This window comes from Cyprinodon tularosa, unplaced genomic scaffold (genome assembly GCF_016077235.1).
Source record: "Cyprinodon tularosa strain WSP-4 unplaced genomic scaffold, ASM1607723v1 ctg7, whole genome shotgun sequence".
NCBI classification, from domain to species: domain Eukaryota; kingdom Metazoa; phylum Chordata; class Actinopteri; order Cyprinodontiformes; family Cyprinodontidae; genus Cyprinodon; species Cyprinodon tularosa.
This window is the reverse complement of record NW_024039451.1, coordinates 5,078,143-5,099,993: the sequence shown is the minus strand read 5'-3', so window position 1 is coordinate 5,099,993 and position 21,851 is coordinate 5,078,143. Positions and strand designations below refer to the sequence as shown.

General features: G+C 37.7%; 2 protein-coding genes across 3 annotated transcripts in view; both read right to left on the bottom strand.

The window, feature by feature from the left end:
* The window catches only part of LOC119772003 (patatin-like phospholipase domain-containing protein 7), a 28,045-nt gene extending 18,404 nt beyond the window's left edge, over nt 1-9,641 (bottom strand). Inside the window, exons 1-16 of the mRNA XM_038268242.1 lie at nt 9,295-9,641; nt 8,823-8,871; nt 8,660-8,731; nt 8,357-8,444; nt 8,156-8,238; nt 6,987-7,081; nt 6,760-6,900; nt 6,511-6,670; nt 6,135-6,215; nt 2,270-2,398; nt 2,067-2,147; nt 1,573-1,702; nt 1,395-1,466; nt 1,228-1,307; nt 934-1,089; nt 159-236 (exon numbers count right to left, since the gene is read on the bottom strand). Coding sequence (XP_038124170.1) covers nt 159-236; nt 934-1,089; nt 1,228-1,307; nt 1,395-1,466; nt 1,573-1,702; nt 2,067-2,147; nt 2,270-2,398; nt 6,135-6,215; nt 6,511-6,670; nt 6,760-6,900; nt 6,987-7,081; nt 8,156-8,238; nt 8,357-8,444; nt 8,660-8,731; nt 8,823-8,871; nt 9,295-9,326 — 1,527 coding nt within the window. The 5' untranslated portion in view covers nt 9,327-9,641. The remainder of the gene's footprint in view (nt 1-158; nt 237-933; nt 1,090-1,227; nt 1,308-1,394; nt 1,467-1,572; nt 1,703-2,066; nt 2,148-2,269; nt 2,399-6,134; nt 6,216-6,510; nt 6,671-6,759; nt 6,901-6,986; nt 7,082-8,155; nt 8,239-8,356; nt 8,445-8,659; nt 8,732-8,822; nt 8,872-9,294) is intronic.
* A 3,562-nt stretch (nt 9,642-13,203) lies between these two features.
* On the bottom strand, nt 13,204-17,247 carry clic3 (chloride intracellular channel 3). Of its 2 annotated transcripts, none has more exons than XM_038268239.1 (7): nt 17,162-17,247; nt 16,894-16,981; nt 16,445-16,554; nt 13,946-14,071; nt 13,765-13,871; nt 13,502-13,677; nt 13,204-13,390 (listed from the first exon to the last, which is right to left on the bottom strand). In XM_038268239.1, exons 2-7 carry the CDS (start codon nt 16,927-16,929, stop codon nt 13,226-13,228), a joined length of 720 nt encoding a protein of 239 aa, XP_038124167.1. In that variant the 5' UTR covers nt 16,930-16,981; nt 17,162-17,247; the 3' UTR covers nt 13,204-13,225. The 2 variants fall into 2 exon arrangements, with proteins under 2 accessions (XP_038124167.1, XP_038124166.1); XM_038268238.1 differs by having other exon boundaries at nt 13,226-13,390; nt 17,067-17,223.
* Between the last annotated feature and the right edge of the window lie 4,604 nt (nt 17,248-21,851).

Sequence of the window (21,851 nt, the reverse complement as noted above, 5' to 3'; positions counted from 1 at the left end):
AATGTTCCCTACTTTCTGAGGCGAATATGACGAACAAAAAACAAAAACAGCAAAACTAAAGGCATCAGCTGAGATTTAAAAATGAGAGTAGAAAACAATAACGGCACATGAAAGATGTTAAAACAAAGCTCTGTGATTTAAGGATTTTTTCCTCTAACCTGGTCTCCCTGACGAGCCACAACAGAACCAGCCTTCACATGGTGAAGGGTCACTCTGCCATCAAGTAAACTGGGGTCCTACAAAAGAAACAGAGGATTTCTTCCTTAAAAGCTCATTAAAACCTGTAGGAATGTTTTTCATGGAAATACAAAACAGTGTGTGTTGTTTTATTTTTTAACAAAGCCACAGTTAGGACATAAAAAAAAGAAAAGCAAAGAGTGTAATATTAACTCATAAATTACATATTTAAACAAAAATATATGCAAAAATTCTGAAAAAGTACATGTCAAGTTCAGTCATTTTGATGGGCTTTGCTCTTTTATTTTGCACACCATGAGTATTAATGTTTGTCTGTAATTAAGGAGCAGCCACAATCAAAGAATGTTTCACTTGGAGTCTGTCTTGGGTGCAGTTGAATGAGCGGGCTTTAAAGCACTGACTCAAGCTTCAGCCGATACCTTGAACATCTCCCTCAAAAATGTAAAAAATAAAACGTCAATCCTTTCACTTTGAACAGTTCTTCTACCATGTTTTTCCTTTCATTTAACTCTCCATTTATTAGCGAGCTTCAGCAGTGAAAACCCTTGACTTTTACAGATTCAAAGTCCATAGTGGTCTGCTGACCAATCAGTCTTCCTTGATATTATATAGACCATAACTACAATCTCTGTGACTAAATCCTTTTAAATCTTTTTTCTTTATTCCTTATTGGAATTAACCTAATGTTCCCTACTCTTCTAACTGAATTAAATACATTTGCATTGAAACAGTTACCTGCAGCTGGATAACTCCCAGCAAGTCCTTTTTAGCAGCTTGAAGGACAATGCTGCTCCTACCAATGTTGATGGCATCAGACTGCCCTCCGCTGTCGGTATAATGAAACACTTCAGATGGTGTTTGCTGCATAGTTACATTCTTTCTCAGAGTAGACTATAAAACAGACACAAGAAAGATGTTTATGTCAGATGATGTCCTGTAGCGCTGCACGAAGCAGCAGCTTTATGATGAAAAGCTTTTCCTGTCAGAGATACATTAGAAGAGATGAGAACCAGATGGGGTAATTCTTACTTTCTGAGCGAGAGGACTGGATGGTACCTCCTCTATGGTGACACGAGCACGTTCACAAGCCATATTAAGGTCAATTCCTGCTATGCGACATATAAAGAAGTGCGTTTACAAGCATGAAACATTATAAAATGATGAAAGAAAAGATATACACTAATATAGCGACCCACCAGTACAATCGGTGGGTGCAGAGACTGACCGCAGCCTCCTGCTGTTGTTCAGGGGGCTGTCCTTAAGGGCTTCTGTTCAAAAGAAAACGAGTTTAGGCAGCAGATCAAGGATGAAAAAAGAAAAGATTTATCCCAAATGTGTGCATGTTTGAAGGCATTTTATTAAAGATTGTTCTACCTGGTTCTGAAGTAGTCTCAACAGTCCCTGTTGGAAGCTCCTCTTGGAAGTGGAGACGACGTGGCATTTTTCCAGAATTTACCTCCACCATAACACTGCTTATATTGGACAATGGAACAGCCTGACTCTCCTGCCAAAGATAAGTTTTAAAAATGTAAACCAGGTGGATAGACCTATGATTTAACAAAACTGATCTTAAAAAAAAAAAACATAAAAAAAACAGGAATTTTTCTTTTTTAGAATTTCTTTTTTGTTGTAAAAGTTTCTCAAACATTTCTATTCACTTTGCCTTGATGAGAAAGGATAACCAAACTGAGATGTTGTGTTTAAGGATCTATATAAGTAGCTTTCTTTTGAATGATCATGTGTGCAAATGTTTGTTTGTTTGTTGATTGGAATATGATCAAAGCCAAGGCTTTGGTATTCAGTGTAAACCTCTCAGCATGACTGTGTAAACACACAAATATTCATGCACCAATTAATTTCCTTCCTACCGGATTGAAGAGCTCAGTTGTTAGACCCAGATAGTTATGCAACGCTAGAAAGGTCACCCTCTGGAGTCGCACCATAATTATCTGCAAATCCAACAAAGTTAAGAAAGGGTAAAAAAAGAGCCAGAAATGTTTTATACAGACTTATAATTACATCTAATTTGTGATGTCTATTTACATTAAATTCACTGTTAGACGTTCTGTACCTGAATGACCCGCACCAGTGTCTCAGGATACTTCTTAAAAACTGACTCAAAGGCGGAAGCAGGCAAGCGTAAGATGGTGGAGCGAGTCGCAGCTCTTACTGATACAGTTTTATATGGAGCTGGATATCCCTGAAAATAAGAAAGAAAATAGATTTAACTAAAAAAAACAGCAAACTAGCAGAAGTAACAGTTACATTGAATTATGTTGTATATTTAAGGTTTCTTTAAAGTCTCAAATTCACTGTTAGTATTATTTCTTATTATCCACATGCATCTGCCTTAATTTGCAGAAAATGTTGTTGTTATATACTTTCATGTCACTCTGAGGGTCTGTTAAGGGATTTCTCTATTGCAGTGGTTCCCATCCTTTTTTGACTTTTGGACCCCTTTGAGCATTTTGTCTTGTCTGACCATGAGTACCCCCTCAGTCAAATGTATTGATAACTGTGCAAAAGTGGAATGTAAAATAACAGATTATAAAATAAAAGTATTTTATTTAATCTCTATAATTCAAATATTTTACTATTTGGTGTGTTATTCTTCCAACTCAAAAAAAAAAAAAAAAAAAAACATAAATATGTTGCCCAGAAACTATTGAGTAATCAAAATAAATCCAATCTGCCTTTATGAGGCTGGAGCTTCTCAGATTAACTCCCTTATAATCACATTTAAACTTGAGGAATTGAGAAAATACTAAACAAAATTTATAGTCAGACTCTCCATTTGTTTTACATTGTTTTCATCATTAATGACACCTGAGCTTGTTTTCATTAACTCAGATGTGGAAAAACAGATGAAACCAGTCTGTTCTTCTGCTTGGTTTGGTGTCAAAGCTGAAGGTGAACTCAAACATATAAGAAAAACTTACTTTTTGGTTGATAAAAGCTTGTTTTATCTTTTAGTTGGGTCCTCACAAAGCAAAACAGACAGCCCTATTTTACTTTATTACTTGAGAAATAAAATATTTTCATGTACCTCTGGCAACGCACTGGTGGACCACTAGGGGTACGAGTACCCTCTGTTGGGAATCACTGCTTTATTGCACTCTGTTAATTTACACGTTTAATGATAACCTTGAACGCTTTATTTAAAGAACTGCATAAAAATACCTAGGGACCTCGTAGTATATGTAATAATTGTCTGTCATTTGTAAGGTATACATTCTCCGTGCAAATATTTTACTATACTCTGAGGTCCTGCTATAATACTAGCCCAAAAGGAAAAAGCATCTATGTCATTTGGGTCAATTTTGGGGTTTAGATAGTCTTCAGCCAAACAAAAAGACTAGGGAGCAGCATTACAGAGGCAAATGGTGGATAGGATGGCTAGGTCTAATAAAACAAAGCAAATGTGGGACATTAGAATGCTTATGGGGGACAGTGAGGGACACCTTTTTCCAGCTGTAAATTTCTTGAGCGGTTGACTTATACACGTTTCGTTACATCTTGTGCCCCAAATTATGAAACTGAAAATTACTTCAGGAAATGTCCCAAACAGCTTTCAGAGAATCACCTTTCACTGGCCTCACCCAGTTATAAATATTCAATAGTCTTTGCTGTGGCTGCAATTTTTTTTTCTTTAAACATAATCATTTTCATCAATAATTAACCTGTTCTTTTTTATTTTAACAGCTTTGTGTGCAGGTTGGTCAAGATGTGGAGCAAACTTTGTATTTTGATTGACAGCAGGCACACTTCTGTGCCAATAACTGCAGTGCTGCTGTTAATAAGCAAGAAAAGTGCTTGTTGAATATATTTTTTACACCCTTTTTGCATTTTAATATTCACCCTAGTCCCATGGGGAAAAATGTTTCAATTTATGGGGCCTTAGGATACAACTAAAAAATGCACACAGTCCTGCTCAAATCAGATCATCTGGTCACAGGTGGATCTCATCATTGCTCTGTAATGTAAGAATAATACTCTTCTGTTTCTAGCCTTCTGTTTTACAGCAGGCGATCACTGGCAGCAGCACACATCACTGAACAGATGTTAAGGTGTGAACATCATATCCATTACCAGGAGATGTTTTTAGATTTCAGGGAGTCACAGAAACAAGTCAGGCTGCCATAAAGGCACCACAAGCCCCTCTGATGACCATCAACAGGCAATGCAAGTGAATTGTTTTGCCCAAAGACACAAAGACTGACAGACAAAACTGGGGTTTGAACCAGCGACCCTCTAGTTGAAGGACGAACTCCTGAATCCTACGCTCCCATTATGCCATAGCCTTCTGTACGCTGACACCTCTAAAAAAAAGTATAACTTGATGTCAGCTACCTAGATATGTGTTTTTTATTCTCAGTATAAATACCTACAACTCAATAAAAGTAATATTAAGACTTGCACAGGTCAATCAGCAAAGTAATCTGACGATTTTTACAGGACCAGCCACAACCGGTAACTGGCCCATCATCATCAAGGCCAACAATTTTTAGTGGCGAACATTGTCCTGTTGATTAGTTTTTCTCTGAGAGGACACTAATATTTCCCCTGCACTTGGTCCATGTTTACTTTAGTCAGAGTGCCCAAAACAGGGGGACGAACCATCCGACAACAGAGGCAAGGGATGGCAAAAGCTCAGACAGAAGCAGTCGGGAAAAAAACACAGAGAGGGCACCATAACCGCAATGAGGTCTAGGTTGTGCTCCCCTATGAGGCTGAGAAACCACAGCAGTAGATTGGAGGAGACTGCTGTGCAGACAGCGCGCCAGAGCGGGGAGACAATGCAGCTCAAGGGGATAGCGGAGGAGCACAGTGGTAGATAAGGGAAGCCCGACGGGGAAACAACGCCAGGCAAGGGAGAGGCTACAGCTGACCAAGGCTAGCTAGGCTAACTGCGGAGCGTTGAAGGAGCACAGCAAAAGATAGAATAAGAATAAGTCCAAGGGGAAAGAACGCTGTAGGTAGGACACAAAATAGTCCTTCTAATGCTAAATTAAAACGGCTTTTTAATAAGCCACCGACAAACCTCTTAAGAACATATCCCACTTCATCATTTGTCAACATTATTTTCTCCATCTTGATTTTAAAAAAGCTCATCTCCGCTGTCTCTTTCACTAAAACTGTGGTCTGTTCATGTTCTTATTTCCTCTAATTGTCATACCCAAAAGCGCAATGTTAATTTACATGTGGAGGTGATTTGAGAAACTTAAAAAAAAACAAAAAAACTTCAGACTGGGAGAAAGGTTAACCTAATAGCAGAGCTGCAAAGTAAGCAAATATCTAGATCAGAATTCAGTAGAAAATCTGTGGCAAGATTTGGAAACTGACTTTCACTTTAGTCCTCATCCCAATGATACAACTTTTGCAAGGAAGAATGGCCAAAATTCATCTGTCTCAAAATGATTCTCACAGCATGTATAATTTATCTTCCTCTACGATTATTCACAGCATACAGTTTGTGTATCAAAAATTTTTTACACCAAACAGACTGAAGTTTTCAGTTGAAACAAGGCAAAATGCAGAAAAATTCAAGAAAGATGTCTACTTTGCCAAGAGTTGTGCATATCTAGTTGGGATAGATAATTAAAATAATTCTGAATTTGCAACATGCAAGATATTGTCTAATTTGTTTTATTCTAAGCCTTTTTCTTTTTACACTTTATTTCACCCCCCTTGCATGTGCTTTATGATCTCATATCACCTTTAAAAGTTTAATATTGAATACAGAATCTCCCACTTAAATAAAAACATGTTCCTTTCAAAGAAACTCCTCATGAGGAGGGAAGTAAAACTGCTCCATCTTATAATTATACATTTATTTCTTCTCTCAAAATAGCATCAGTGATCTATTTGACCTGAGAAAGTACAAATGAGGACAGAATAAAGTCCGATGTAAGATGAGAGATCAGTTAAAAGCTCACAGTGATGATGTCCAGAATGCTAAGCAGGCTGTGGACACTGTCTCCAGGGTGGACATCCTTCACCACTGGCTCAGTGCCATCCTTAAAAAAAAAAAAGCATAAACACAGAGTATCTATTCAATATTCACTTGAATGTGCCAGTATAATCATTTTAAAATATCCTAGGATCTATATTTAAACGCAACTTCAGCGCCCTCTGCTGTTCAATGTTGACGACAGTTCTCAGTCATTTATAAGTCAATGTTTAAAGACAAGTTGCCAGCTTACGATACCAATTGATATAAGAAAGCAAATTGTCGTACTTTACTACTAAAAACTGACTTGTAAAAAAAGATAACTTAATCAAAAAGGAGAATTGTGCTTGCTGGTCACATACATTCTCTTGAACGCAGAGCTCAAGTCGACCGTCCTGGACCACGTATATACTGTCATCATCGTCTCCTGGTCTGAAAAGTACCTCCCCCTCTTGCAGCTCAACAAACACCATATGACGACACAATTCCAGGAACAGAGGCTTCTCAAAATGACCCAAGACTCTACAAGAAGTTTGAGAACACAATAATTGTAGAATCATCCATGAGGGAGACTACAGTGCATGATACAAATATATAGAAATGCTGTTTACCTAACATTTTTTAGCATGTAGAGGACCTCTGAGGGAAGGTTTGAGCTCTGCACATCAAATTCTGTTAGATCTGCCTCCAGCAAAGATGGAGGAGGTTCCTTATGCTGCAGAGTTGGAGGGTCTTTACGAATCCTCAGGATTCTATTAGAACAAAGATATAAAAGCCCTACTTACAAGAAACACCATACAATCATTCTCTTAATTTAAGATATCCAAATACTGCAAACCTGCGAGCTATGCTCAGAACTTTGGTTCGTTTGCGTATGCGCTGTGGTGTTTTTGACACTGAGGAAGAGGGAGGAGTAGAGGACAACGTTTGAACCTAGGAAAGAGATGGAAGAGAGCACAATGAAGTTTGTTGTTCTTAGGGCCTTACACAAACATCCTGAAGACTAAATCAAAGTAGAGATGGAATTTCCATAACCTTTTGTCTTCCATTTCGACTGATTTTACACTTTTACTATATTTTTACGTGTTATGCAACATCTACAGACTCTAAATGTACTGTAATTTTATGTGACAAACATGCACAAGTGCTTTATTGTGAAGTAAAATGAAAATAAAAATAAAAACAAAGGATCAGTCAGATTGGTTAGTCTTTAAAAATCTGTTTTACAGATTGTGTACCATTGTTTCATTTATATTAATGTTTAGACCATGGAATATAGATGTGGACTAAACCATTTCATTGTAGTTGTAGGGTTAGGGGTACTGTCCTGCTGAATAGTAAAACCTTGCTGTCCTGAGTTTTTTTAAAGACTTAAATGATTTTCTGTCAGGCCTGCAGTTAGCTAAAACTTAGTAAACAACTATCAGCAGTTATTCTCTTTTAAAAAGAGCATCCCAAACCATGATGCAGACACCTTAATGCTTTATAATAAGGATATATACTGTGTTTTCACAAGCAGTACAAGTGCCGTATCTCACGTTTCCTGCAAAAACATAGAGCTTTCTTTAAACAAAGGCTTTCTCCAAGCTGCGCTTTCAATTAGAGCCATAGTTGTGGAGTGGCTGAGTAAGAAGTTATTCACCCCGCGATTTAGGCACTGCCTAAATGCTTCTCTGATTAATACAATCCTTGCCCACCCTCTCAATTGGGTGGACAGCCATGCCTTAGAAGTTTAAAGTCTTGCCTTTTATTTCTAAGAGGTAGTGCATAAGTTCTTTAAGCTTTGGATACTTTCTATAGCTTAAAACTCTCTATAATTATGTATTTGGACTGATTGTAGGACTACCTGTGTAGAAGGGGTTGAAAACAATTGATGGTGATTTACTTAAGAATACAAAAACTTGATGATAAAGGCATTACAAGACAAAAGTAAACACAACAAATCTAATAATCTAAATCTGTTTTCGGACATAAAGAAAAAGGATATAGAAAAAAAATAAATAAAACCTTTCGCATTATCTTCCTTCCATAAAAAAGCACTTTATCTCGCTTTCGAAATCGATAGTGGGGCACACCCGGCTGCTGTTCACCTTAGACAGAGAATCAAAATGCAAAATTCAGATACATTTATTATTGCTTTAGTGGATTAATATAGGAAAACGTGTATAAGAAAAATATAAAATTTGGGGACTAAATCTAGAGACTTACGAGCAAGTTTAAATTTTCTGTAAAAGAAGAGCACCACAATTCCAATGAGTGAGACTGCAACTATCGCCCCAATCAGTACACCTGTAAGCTGAACAGACACAAAAAAAACTTTGTGATGAATAATGCATTTTAGTTCCAAGTCAATCTTGAGGCCTTGAACAATTAGATTTTTGCCACTAAAAACATGAAAACTGCTTGAATCCCAGCAATAACATAAAGAAGGGTTCTGCACAAAATATTGGAAATAGAAACCAAACTGCCATTAGCTGTGTGTTCAATAAATTAACATTTAGGAATTAATACCATCGTGGTTTGCATCCTCTCTTCCACAAACTGTTGCACTCGTGCCTTCAGAGCACTCCTGCTGCTCGCCATCTAAAAAAAAGTGTATACATACAGGCATAAAGATGCTAAACTGATGAGACTCCAGTGTCTGTTCTGTCATGTATCTGTCCTGTATGCATACCAAGCTGGACCGTTGACAGGTCTCTCTATCGTCTCCAGCACAATACATCCTGTGCAACAAAAAATATGTGAAGGATTAGCCGCAGAACTAATTTGGAAAGCTGTCTGCTGAAAGTGTGGATATCAGCGTTTTAACAGAAGAAGTCCCACGTCGGGGAAATTTCTGTATCCTGGAAGAAGAGGAAAAGAAAATAAAAAAAAGGAACCTGGGTCTGTATGTTAATGGCATTCAGTAGCAACGAGCTTAGTTAAACAGCCAAATGATAACGAGTAAATAGCTAACTAAATCCACCGGCAACTTACGCTTAATTGACGTAGTTAGAAAATATATATATTTAGCTCGGGTTATGATTAGCCACTGAATTATTAGCTAGCAAAGGGTTATCGTCTAGCTAGTTGAAAAAAAAAAACCTAATACAACACTTAATTTAGCCATAACGGTTTACGAGTAAAACAATAACAAGAATACTCACTGGTCGTGGATATCCGAGGTACCGCTTCGCATTATTTACATCGCTGAAAAAGGCTAATTTGTGAGCAATACGCTGACAAAGTTTTCTTTATGCTGTCAACTGCTTTGCCCCGCCCCTATGTGCCGTTGCCTTGGTTTCGCGTATGGCAGGCACCAATCAGAACGAGGACAAACCGGCCCCCTAAACACTAACACTAACCCTAGACACTAACCCTTCGTTCGCGCGTTCACGCGGAGGGACCACCATATTAAGCTATGACATTAGGACCGTCCCAAACCACCGAGTGGGTAGGATGAGTGGACCGTTCAGCCCCTAAATAGCAAGTCTGCATCAGTGCAGGCTCGCTGGTTTTGGCAGCGGGTGTAACTGCGAATTAGTGGCGGAGGAAACACAAGCAAACAAATATAGGTTCCGCTGGTTTGCTGCAGCTTCCTCACACCGACAGAAAATCCCAAGTTAGGAAAAAGGAAAAAAAAGCTTTAAATAAACCCCTAAGTGAAGGTCTACGAATATAATAAATGCTCTCCATCTTGTCATCTGAAACATTTGATGCATCTGTTTAAATCTGAACAAATTCGATAACTATAAATATAATTTTGTAAATACCTGTGTAAATCCTCAGTCATCTGGGTCATAACAACCACAAACAAGCTTAAATAGGAGGGCAGTCGGACTTTCGCTCAATTATTGAAGACTTTTCAACACCTTACCAGACGTCATTTCTGCATTTTTATTTCAGCACCATTTCACAACATGTCATCTCAAGGCACTTAATAGAGACAATTCAACCAGATCATATAGTCAAATTGATTCAAAGTTTTCTATCTAAGGAAAATCAGCCGATTGCATCGACTCGTTTACTCGACAGCAATCCCTCAAACCAAGCATGCTTGTAGGGACAGTGGAGAAGAAAACTCCCTTTTAACAGGAAGAAATCTCCAGCAGAACCAAGTTCAGTGTGAGCGGCCGTCTGCCAAGGCCGACTGGGGCTCATGGAGACAGAAGCAGAGATACAAAAGTTAACTTTCGACCAGCTCCTTAGGTGGCCCCATCCAGGAAAGACAGCCAGGCAGACGAGCTCTGCGCCAGCTACCATGTCAGAAGATGAAATAAAGAACATAAATTTAATCATAGCAAGAGAAACCGTGGTGGAGAAACAATGGTGTAGATGGAAGCAGCAAAGCTGATACTTCTCTCTGGGATTATGTCACAGCCAAATAGGACCAGATGAAGCTACTATGATGAGACAAAGCAGAGCGAGAATGACAGTAGAGATTGAACTAACAAATTCTGCGAAGTGGGAGAATAGAGATAGAATGAAGCAGAATGATGAAAATCGGTCCTTATATCCTCCAGCAGTCTAAGCTTATAGCAGCATAACTAAACAGATAGTTCAGGATAACCTAAGGCACTCTATCTATAAGCTTTATCAAAAAGGAAACTGTCAAGCCCACCCTTAAAAGCAAACAGGGTGACTGCTTCTCGGACTAAAAAAGTTAGTTGGTTCCATAGGAAAGGAGCCTGATAACTAAAAGATCTGCCTCCCATTCTTCTTTTAGAAATTCTTGGAACCACCAGTAAACCTGCCAATTGAAAGTTAACTGCTCTGTTAGGAACATAAGGAATATTCAGATCTCTGATATAAGATGGAGCTTGGTCATATGTGAGAAGGAGGATTTTAAATTCTATTCTGGATTCAACAGGAAGGCAATGAAAGAAGCTAGTATAGGATAGATACAACCTGTTTTTTTTTTTTATTTAAGCTTCAGGGATGTGGTTGTATTATGAAAAATGAATTTGTGGACTAATAACCAGTTGATGTGCTCCTATTTCTGCAGCTCTCTGTTCAAGTATCCATTCAAAGCTTTATTTTTTTTCTCTGCTTCACCCAGCATGGTTTTAGAGTTATTTGTGTTGGATGACATTGATTATGACCCCAGTGACCTGCCCAGTAGAAACAGTTGTAATCTTCTTAGACTCAATGGCATTTCACCCATTTCTACTTGTAAAGCTGCCACAGTAGTTGTCCTAAATGCTCATATACAAAGTCTCAAATCTAAGTTTTGAAGAACCGTTTCTGCTGCTGATGCAAATACCAACACTCATATTCTAGAACTGACCTTATTAATTATATATGAATTGCCCTTAAAGTAGCTTTATCTGCACCTCATCTAGTCCCTACTAAACATCCCATTATATTTAGAACTTTTTTTATATTTTTCGAGACTCTTTAAATATGTACCTTTCATGTAAAATTTTCATCCAACCACATTCCCAATATTTAAAGCTTTTCACTTTCTCCAATTCCTGATTTAAAAAAAAAAGTAGATTCTTAACAAACTCCACTTGTAATTATCTCAGCATTGATGCTGATCTGATTCCTCACAAGACACACATGGTCAGCTCTGCTCCATTTTCATTACTACTCATCTGATCCACCTGCAGCTATCAGTATATAACCAGCCTTCAGACCAAACATCAGTGCCAGATTATTTCGAGGCACTGGAGAGATCTATTCCAGCATTCTGATTCCTGACTTCCTGCATGTTTGACTGACCAGATCTGTCCCTGTTTCTGAGCCTGTCTGATCCCTGTCTTATCTGACTGCCTGCCTGTTCTGCCTGACCCTGATCTGTTTGTCTGCCTGCCCGTTTACTAACCTGGAATTCTTACCTCAAGCTGATCCTGGATTTCCCTCCAGTGCATCATTGGGCTTCTGATCACCTGGCTCTGACCCTGGACTTCGCCCCCGGCTACGGATTGTCCTGCTGTTCCTCCTGGCTACTGTTGTTTTCATGGTTATGACCGTCTGCCTGACCAGGGCTCATCGTAACTCAGCCGGAGTTCTCTAGGACTTCATGACCAGTGACAGCAACATCAGCGCTAATGTCAACCGCCTCAAACCTAACCATGTGGTTCTTCTCAGACTGAGTACTAAGAGAAGACATTCCTGCCATAGTTGCTTACACCACCTGCAGCATTTAAATTTTAATAAAATGTGTTAAGCTTTCACACTGGTTGTGTAAAAGTAAAACTGGATATTCTAACTGTTTTTTAATCCCATTCATCTTTTAAATCATTCCCCAGACTGTTTTTAATATCTGTTTCCCTTTCAACTGCATTATGCTTCATTTGCTACAGATTTTCATAAAAAGGACTTCACAGATATCCAGAGTCTGTGAACCTTAGAATTTGATCGGATGACTCTTCGGTTTATTAAAAAATAAACCAAACAGCAGCTCAATGTATCCCAAATATTGTTATTTTTCTCTGTCGGGAAATGCAACAAATGAAATCATTTAAAACAACAATCTCTTCACATAATGCAGCCTTTAATATTCAGCATAATAAGGTATTTATATTTTATCATGCATCAATCAAATCCAGTTTGTGACAAAGGCAAACATAGCTTATGCACCTTTGAAATTGACATTGACTTTTTAACTAAATCCAAAATACTGTCTAATGCAAACACAGCAATATAGTAACTGTAAACCATCAGCTTTTGGCATTATATATCTATATATATCTATATATATTATTATATATATAGATATATATATCACATAAACAGACTAATACGCACATTATATGCCTGAAGCAGACAGAATGACACAGTATCATTGGGTGGACAGTTGATATATATTGAGCAACCTTCCAAACCTGCAAATGTAAACTTTATTTTGCAAACATCTGGTTTTATTTGCATAGGGATCTGTTATGACATATTGTTGCTTCCTCTTTTCATAAATACAGGTCATATATAGTTATAAAGGTCCCAGTGGCAAGAGAGAATAATTTCAAGCTTATGTACAACAAAATGCATTTACAAACAGATGAACCGATCGACACAAAAGATAAATGAGGGTTCAAATTAAGCGGATAAATACAATAATACAGACAACCCTGTTTGTTTGTCATTTATCTTGGTTTATTTGGTCAAGTACTTGGCCACAGATTTGTAGGCAATAAGGATCTCTGAGTCATTTGGGCAGGTGTAACGAAACTCGTCCTGTTTGTAGGCGTTATCCAGGTAACGTGTCAGGCCTTTCAGCTGGGTGGGCATGTCAAAATTACGGTACTCTTTGCAGACCACCTAATGAGAGAAAAAATGTTTCACTTTAAGTGGAAAAAAAAAAATCCCTTTGATACTATGGGAGATGTTTGTTATGAAGGTGAAGTCTTATGATCATGTGTTCTCTCTTACCTTTACGATGTTGAGTTTGGGAAGCAAGTTGCAGTCTGCCAAAGTGAAAGAATCACCATCCAGATAGAGGCGTGTAGACTCTGTGATATTTGGGTTCTTATCCAGTTCATGAGGGAGTGAAGATTCAAGGTACATGCTCAGCTTGACCAGAGTTGACAGAAACTGCTTCTCTAGCACTGGAAGAAAAGCATCAAACTATATTTAAGTTTTCTGCAATCCTTACCATCAGGGGGTAATGCTTTACAGGTAGTAAATGTTCTTACTGGTATTAAGCCCAGGATTGGGATTTTTAATGTATGCTGAAAATTTTCGGAAGATGTCTTGTCCAGTGGTGTTGGATTCCTTGTACCGGCAGCAGAGTTTAGGATATCTATACATTTTTGAACAAAATTGTTGATTAGTGTTAGAATAAAATCTAAATACTTTAGAAATTACTCTACTTACTCTGGTGGGGCCAGTTTCTCCTCCAAAAACTCTTCAATCTTGTTGGTGTCTGTTTTGACTTCTTCGTTGTATAGGAGAAAAGGAGGCTGAGATCCAGGGGCCAAATCTTTCAGAACATCTGGTGCCCTGCAACAGGACAAACACCACAAAGTAGTTCAAGATAAAACTTACTTGGAAAAAAAAAATTATGTTGTTTTTATTTCCAGATATATAAGCTGATAAATCAAAAATCAACTGTCAATAGTTATCATATGGACAAGTGAGCCCTCTGCTGGCAACCTAAAGGACACACACAACATTTTTAGCAACGATTGATGGACAGAACAAAGACTAGGGGCTATACATCTAGTTTAAACTTAAAGCGTGATAGTGTGGGAAAGCAATAATTCAAAGGCCAGTGGGCCATTGTTGTTTATTGATGCTGTAACGACAAAAATAGCTTGATTTTGGTACTGATGCTGGGTTGGGCACATTTTTAAATGCACCAAATTAAATAATTTTTCACAAATTATGTTAAGAAAAACGTAAGACAAACCAATCCAGAAGTTCAGAATGAATAAGTGAACATTCCTGCTGGGGTTGAATCAATTAAATTTTAAATGTATTTTGGCTTAGGGATTGGCATTAATATGGTCAACATACTCCAGAGGCCTATTAGATCAGGAGTAATCAGAGTAGAAAAGCCCTTCTCATTCAGAGGAAGCACACTTACTACTATAAGGGAACATGAAAACAACATTTTACTGTTGCTGCAGATTAACATGCTGCATATCCTTGAAGGTTTGAATAGACCTGTGCAACATAATGCTAGATGAATCCATCAGAAGATAAATGCGTCGTGTCATAAAGGCATGAACCAGATAAGCAACAATAATTACATAGTGTAGGAGTTTTAGTGATTGTCAGTTGGAACTGAGCACCTACAAGTTTACAGTCATTAATGGTTCAATTTGGTGACCCTGATGCCTCAGTTTCTGAGTCTTAGCTACCAGGAGAGGGATTTAAGGTGCATTTTTTTCCAGCCCTTTGGGGATTTCTTTCCTTTTCAGGGGCAGCTCCCTAAGATATGATATTTTTCTACTACAAAAGAACTATTGCAGATAATAACCTCACTTAAAAAATATGAACTGGCTCTTTATGCATCCCCTATTTCTTCTGCATACATCTTTTAAATAGTGCATTTTTATAGCTTTTCAAAACTTTGCCATCATACTAACACTTTGAGCATATCCCTAATCGATAGATTGTTTTTCTTTTTGTTTTGTAGACCTAGTTTCCCTTATTTTGAAAGTGCACTGACACAAAAACAGAGAAGTGATGAAATTTAGCAAAGATCTGATAGATTAAACTGTATCATTATGCTTGCCAATATTGCAAGACAATTCTCAGCAATAGTAATACTATAGTAAAAATGCATTGTATTACAGTAACTAAGTTCAAAATGTATGTCTTTATAAGGGGTCTCAAATTGTTCCTATGACCCTTCAGATGTGTCACTGCATCAAAAGGCAATATAGCCTTGTCAGTATACAGTTCTCTTATACAGCTCTATTTGATTCAGACAAATTGGTAAGCACGCTTAAAAATCCAAGAAGTGTATCAATAAAAACACAAATTTCCTCACATGTACTCTGTGTGACACATGTTAATGTAAACAGATTCATATGTGTTGGGTTTTATATTGAAGAGCTTCTTATATTTCAAGTAATGGCGCCATAAGGCTGGAGGCTCTCTGGATTCAGCACAACGGGCTTGGGTTCCTCTCCTACCCTGGATAGTGCTCTTACTGTTGACCCCTCAAGGGTGAACAGATAGCAGGGTAGAAGCTACTATTTCCCAAATTTGGAATGAGCCTTAGTTTTTACACATTCTCCACCATCCCAATGATTCGGTCCAGGTGTATTTAAGCAGAGACACACCTAAAACCAGCAGGACAACACCCTTAAGGACTGGCAGACGGACCTAAATGCTTCCAAAATGGAAAAATTTTGATAAACAAATATCTGAAGTATGTTTTTTTTTTTTAACAGAAAGGCTTGTAAAATGTTTCTTTCTGTTCAACTTGTGTGCCCTTTGTAGCAGCAAGCTTCTCTAAATCTCATCTAATATTTCTTCAGGATTATTTCATTATGTTTGAACAGAGAGTCCAGGGTTGCATTTATTATTTTTTGCATTATTGTTACAGGATTTCCTTGAAAAAATTAAAAAATCCCTTTCTTTGTATTAAGAACATTTTATCACAGTTTGCCTCGGATGCTGACTGATACCCCACATGACCACAACTTAATAAATAATCATTTCCATTAACAGGAAATGGTATTTTGTTTTAAAACTCTTTTCTCTTAAAATCACCACAGAGACAGATTCTCTATACAACAGTCAGTCTATATCTCAGTTTTTATAGTGACATAAAGAAAATCTTTGGTTTATTGCATTTCAGGCAGTGACTGTGATGTCACCCATACAAAGATGGGGCTCTTGAGAAAATATATCTCTTACCTCCTCATGTCGACGGTGGTCAGGGTGAAATTAACCCCCTTCAGCCAAAGAATCATAAAGAGCCTTTGACAGAATGGGCAGTTTCCAACACTTTCAGCATCATCGCTGGCCTGATGAAGACAAAGCACACCGTGAGGGGAAATCGTATAGATGTGAAAGCGTAAGCTAAAATGGAATGTTGGCTGATTTTCTTTGAAAAGCTGCCACCTGTTTGATCTATAATGTGACTAAACCGTCTGTAATTTGACTAAACAGAGATACCTGTACAGGTAACCTAATGAAGCCTGATCAGTTTTGAGGTTTTACAACAGCTCTAAAAACAAATAAAAAATGGAAGTAAAGGACTCTAGATAATCGATATTTAACAAACTTTCTATGACCAACGTTCAACAGAGCTAGTTGTATTATTTCAACTTGTGTCGGTAAAAGACGCGTTCTCATGATCTTACCTTAACAAAGAGCTCAATCTTTGGAGCCTCAGCCATTTTCCTTTCTCTTTGCCTGGTATCCCTGTTGCTTTCTCACGATGTCTTGTTGCTGTTCATGCAAAGATAAGGAAAAACTGTGATTGTAAAGATGTGGTAATCCTTCAGTTGACACATACTTTAACACGTATTCTTACGGTTCTGGAAAAACTGGTAACAAGGTGCGTTCCTACAGTAGATGGGTAATTAAAGGCTGTAAAGGGTACAAGTCATAGCTTTAAACTCACTCTACCTGAATTATTTTCTCCCACTTCTTCTCCTCCCTGCAGCCTACACTGCACCTGTTCTTATTATTACTATATTTTTGTTCTTCTCTAACCACACCTCTTAAGCTTGAAGTGGCAGTCTACGCCCCCACTGGCTTTACCAGTTGGACCAGCAGATCAGGATCTATTGACTCTGCCTTCCAGCACATTCTCTGGAGGAAATTGGGCCCTTTTAGCCTTGAAACATTTTCTTTTTCTTTTTAATTACAGATTCACTTTGGTAACTTACATGGAATCACAGTTAATCAGTCTGTTGCAACTATAAGTCTGCTAATAGGTAATGTGATTCTCTCAGTAAAACAGAGTATGACCGGTGATGTTTATTTTACTCAAGATGTAGTCAGTACATGCACTCATTGATGCCAGTGCTGTTTCTCGACAGATCAGTGAACACAAATGCAACAGTTGCCTTTGGAAGATTGTTCCAATCAAAAGGTGCTTTACATTTAAGTGACAATTTTCCAATTTCCGTATTGATTCTCAAAACAAAAACATTTGAGTTGCATGTCTAAGACTACATAAGGAACTAAATTAAATCAGGTATTCTTTTAATAATCAGGATAACTAAGATAAATATATTTAAATGAAAATAATAAGGGAGTTTGTTTTCTGGAGGATGAAGAGAGCCCAGACAGACAAAACAACATTAGGGGGTTGGAGATTAATAGATAAGGTATGTTTGATTAACTGTATCACAGTTGTCAAAACTAGGAAATAAAAATGGTGTTACAATCCTTTCTCTCAAAGAGAAAGTAAAACAATTAAGCTTGTTAAATGCGTTTAAATGCATTTATTTCTGTCATACACCAAATAAAATGTTTTAAGTTGGGGTAAAGGATAGTGTTCAAAATTTTAAATCAAGCTCAAATTACCCATTTTTTAAATTACCTTTATTGTTTTATTATTCTTTTAGTCAGCTTTGCCAGCCTTTCCTCCTCCTGCTGATGAGAAACACATAAATGACTTGATGTCTTCACCACCATTTTAAAGGGTAATGTGCTATGTAGCTATAAATAATGTTTCACATGTAGGCCAAATCTTGGTCTAATCTGAGCAAAGTGGACTTGATTTGACTTTCTTTCAACAACAGCAATCTTGGAAAAGTAGGAAATTCGGGTTTGGTCCCAGACAAAAAGGGTCTGGCAGGTTTTTCAAGGGTGCAGCCAGGATAATCCACTCTGCAGCTCAACTCCTGCATGCATTTTTTCTTATGTCTAGGCACCACTTTAAGAACAAAAATAAGTTGCATGAGAATAATTGCCAAGCAGGATTGCGACAAAACACAGCTTTTGGTTGTGACATGGTGTGAAATAAATGAGGAATGTACAAAAGGTATGAATACATTTAGAAGTCAAATGACTGCGAATGACTGCCAAAAAATACAGCTCAGTTGTTTGCACATGTTTTTGTGAACAAAAAATAAAAGTTTTATTCAAACAATGTAAATGAATCTCAGTTTTTTCTTTCTCACTTTTTAATTTAGTATGGTTTAGTTAACTCCTTTGTTCAATTTGTTAATACTGTATTTAGTCCATTTAATTGATCATTTAAACTCTGTTCAAACTTTCAAGACTGCCTGAGCACATGTTTGGGGCTATTACTTGAAGCAGAGTTTTTTTTGGGGGAGATGGAAAAGAAGGAAAAAACAAAAAAAGCCAGAGCAACTCAATAAGAAGCAAGAATGCAAGTTTAGGGTGAGTAGAACATCCTTAAAAGGTGTAAACATACTACCCAGACAACTGTCATCAGTGAAGAGGGTGTGTGTTTGTGTGGTTGTCACTGATCAGTGACTTTGAGCTCAGGAATTCACACGTTGAAGCAGCAAACTGGCTTATTTAGAATAAATATATCACACGTTTCAGGCCTTTTAGCAGGGGGGTAATCCCCAAATAAAGCACTGCTACAAAACTTCCTGCTTTCGGTTCTTGATGAAGAAAGCACAACACATCTCAAAGGGGAAAAAACAACCACAGTGTTAAAAAAAACAACAACAAAAAACTCAATGCCCTTAAAGGACCTAGTTTATCTCTAGTATGGACAACTGTGTGTTGAAGATTATTTTACTGAAAGAGGGGCCGATGACTTAGGTAATTTCCTTTATTTATTTTTTTTGGGTGTATGGGTGTGGGGGGGGTATCTGTGTATGTGATTTGTACAACTAAATGCATAAAATAATAGAACAGGTGTATTAAGATACAGACATATTCTAACTAATTCTCTAAGTTAGAAATGTTTTCCTTGAACTTGTAAGAAAAAACAAAACACAAGAGCTTTCCAATTTTCATATTATGCAGAGAGTACCCTGATAAAGTATTCAGGCTCTTTGTTCTTTTTTACTTTTCAATCACATTAAACCGTAACTATCGTTTACCCTTTAATTCAATTGGATCGACCTGCATAAAGGAGTTCGCAGTTGAGATTTGCAAAGAAAATGAGGACGGTTTTTGGACTTAAAACTTAAAAAACTGAAAATTGAATCATTGACAGAATATGGACTCACCCACTTATAATTTAATGCCCTTCAAAAAAATCCAATGCAAGAAAGTATACTTAGAGGACACATGCTTCATGACCATAGTCCACCTGTTTGCATTTTAATCTTATTAACATGCTGTGTTAAAAGAAAGTAGTTTAAAACTACACGCAGCCATGCGGAGGAAACCATAGATTAATTAACAATTAATACTCTGTATTAAGACTAATACAAATATTATCACTCAGTAGGACAGTGATGAGTTGTCAGTTTTATCTGAAAACTATCCATCCATGTTCTCCCACCTAATTCCGTCAGGGTCATGGTGGGGCTGGTGCCTTTCTATGGTCTATGGTCGAGATGCAGGGTACACAGAGACACACTAAGACATTCAACCATACACACACACACACAGCCATACTTGTTCTGCCATCGTAGTGAGGACCACGTGTTGACTCCCATTGACTTCCATTGATTTTCAGTCATTTCCAACTCTTTCTCTGCCCTAACCCTAAAACTAATCCTAAACCAAACCATTACCAATGCATACCTCACCCTAACCCTAACCAATTGACACCTTGGCCCAAAACCTAACCATTTGCAAAATAGCATGTGAGGCCCTTCAAAATGTCCTCACTTTGCAACAACTGGCCCTCACTTTGAAGGTGAAATTGGAAAAATGGTCCTCACTCTGAGGGCTAGACAGGTACACCCAGACCTAAGGAAAATTTAGAGATGCCGCTAACCTAACATTTTTTGTACCGTGGGAGGAAGCCTGAGTACCCAGACAGAACCCACGTCTGCACAGGGATAACATGCAAACTCCATGCAAAAAGACCCCGGGCCAGGGATCAAAGCCTGAACATTCTTGCTGCAAGGCAACAGTGCAACAAACTGCTCCACCGTGCAGCCCCATCTGAAAAGAATGTTCCCTTTTAAAGCTGCTTCACACAGTTCTGTTGTTTAGTTTTAGCAATAGCCCCTGTCATGACATACCATTGATACAACAGATGAGTTATGTGACAGCAGCAGATGGAGATTTCCATTTTCTAAGTATGATCTTAAATAAAACATAAAGGGTTTAAGACACAGAATTGGTTTAAGGGCAATGAGAAGCAATTCAAGTAATTTGTTAACTTGAATGTCACAGAACAATGTGATCATGGCCAAATAAAAGAGTCAAGCTTAGAGAGCAGACTAGGACAAAAATATGGAACAATTCTTTAGCACTACACGTGGCTGCTTCAGTTGCAAAACTACAGAAAAGGGTTGTGCTTCCTGCGTCAACAGATGGTGTAATCCTGCATATGTAACTGAGAAGGAATTTCCTTGCACCTCACGCGGTGGACTGTTTCACTGTTGGCCATGCTGTTTACCTGTGAGAAGTCACATTTAAGATGCTAACATTTGACATCATGATCACATGCTTCAGACACAACACCTCAATGCTTTTGTTGTTATGTACTGCAGATAAATATTGTTGACCTGTTTTTCTGAGGACTCTTCGTAGCAAAACATTTTTTTTCCAAGTCATTCTGATGAACTAGATCGTTTCTGACCATCATTCTAAGTTAGCGACCAAGGGCTCACATCAATGTGAAGAAATATTCCATACCAGTTATTCAGCTAAAAGTTATATGGATTTATGCAAAAGAATGATTCGTGTTTTTCATATGCATATGATTTTACTGCACAATAAAGCAGTTTTGAAAACAGACACCCGCACTTGAACTGACTATACTTTTATGCAGTTGAAGAAATTTCACTAGTCACTTTTGACCGGTGAATTTTTCTAACTGGGCTGCTTAGTGACACAGTTGGTAGCACTACTGCCATGCATTAATAGGTTTCCACATTCAATTCCAGGCTCAGAGTCTTTCTGCATGGAGTTTGCATGTTCTCCCTGTTTGTGTTTTATAATTTCATTCAATACAACAAAACCTAAAACATTAATATTGTGATGGAATTTAAACTTAAAGCACCGAACATCGTACAGCAGAGTAGTCACATGTTACATTTGCACTAGGATAAAAATGTAATTATGAATGCTTATATATGTAAGCCAACGTAGTCCTGGCATTTATAGTGGGCTGATACACTTAGAGCCCATGTTGCCATACAAGGCTTATATAAGACTTTTCCATCTTTGCGGCTCAGGACAGATTTGTTTTTTTTGCCCATTA

Bases quoted from the DNA above. Each gene is read 5' to 3' on its own strand.
- clic3 (XM_038268239.1), bottom strand. From the start codon at position 16,929: ATGGCTGAGGCTCCAAAGATTGAGCTCTTTGTTAAG. The intron at 16,555-16,893 runs GTAAGATCATGA...TGTCTTCATCAG, and splicing joins AGATTGAGCTCTTTGTTAAG to GCCAGCGATGATGCTGAAAG. The intron at 14,072-16,444 runs GTAAGAGATATA...GTCCTGTTGCAG, and splicing joins ACCACCGTCGACATGAGGAG to GGCACCAGATGTTCTGAAAG.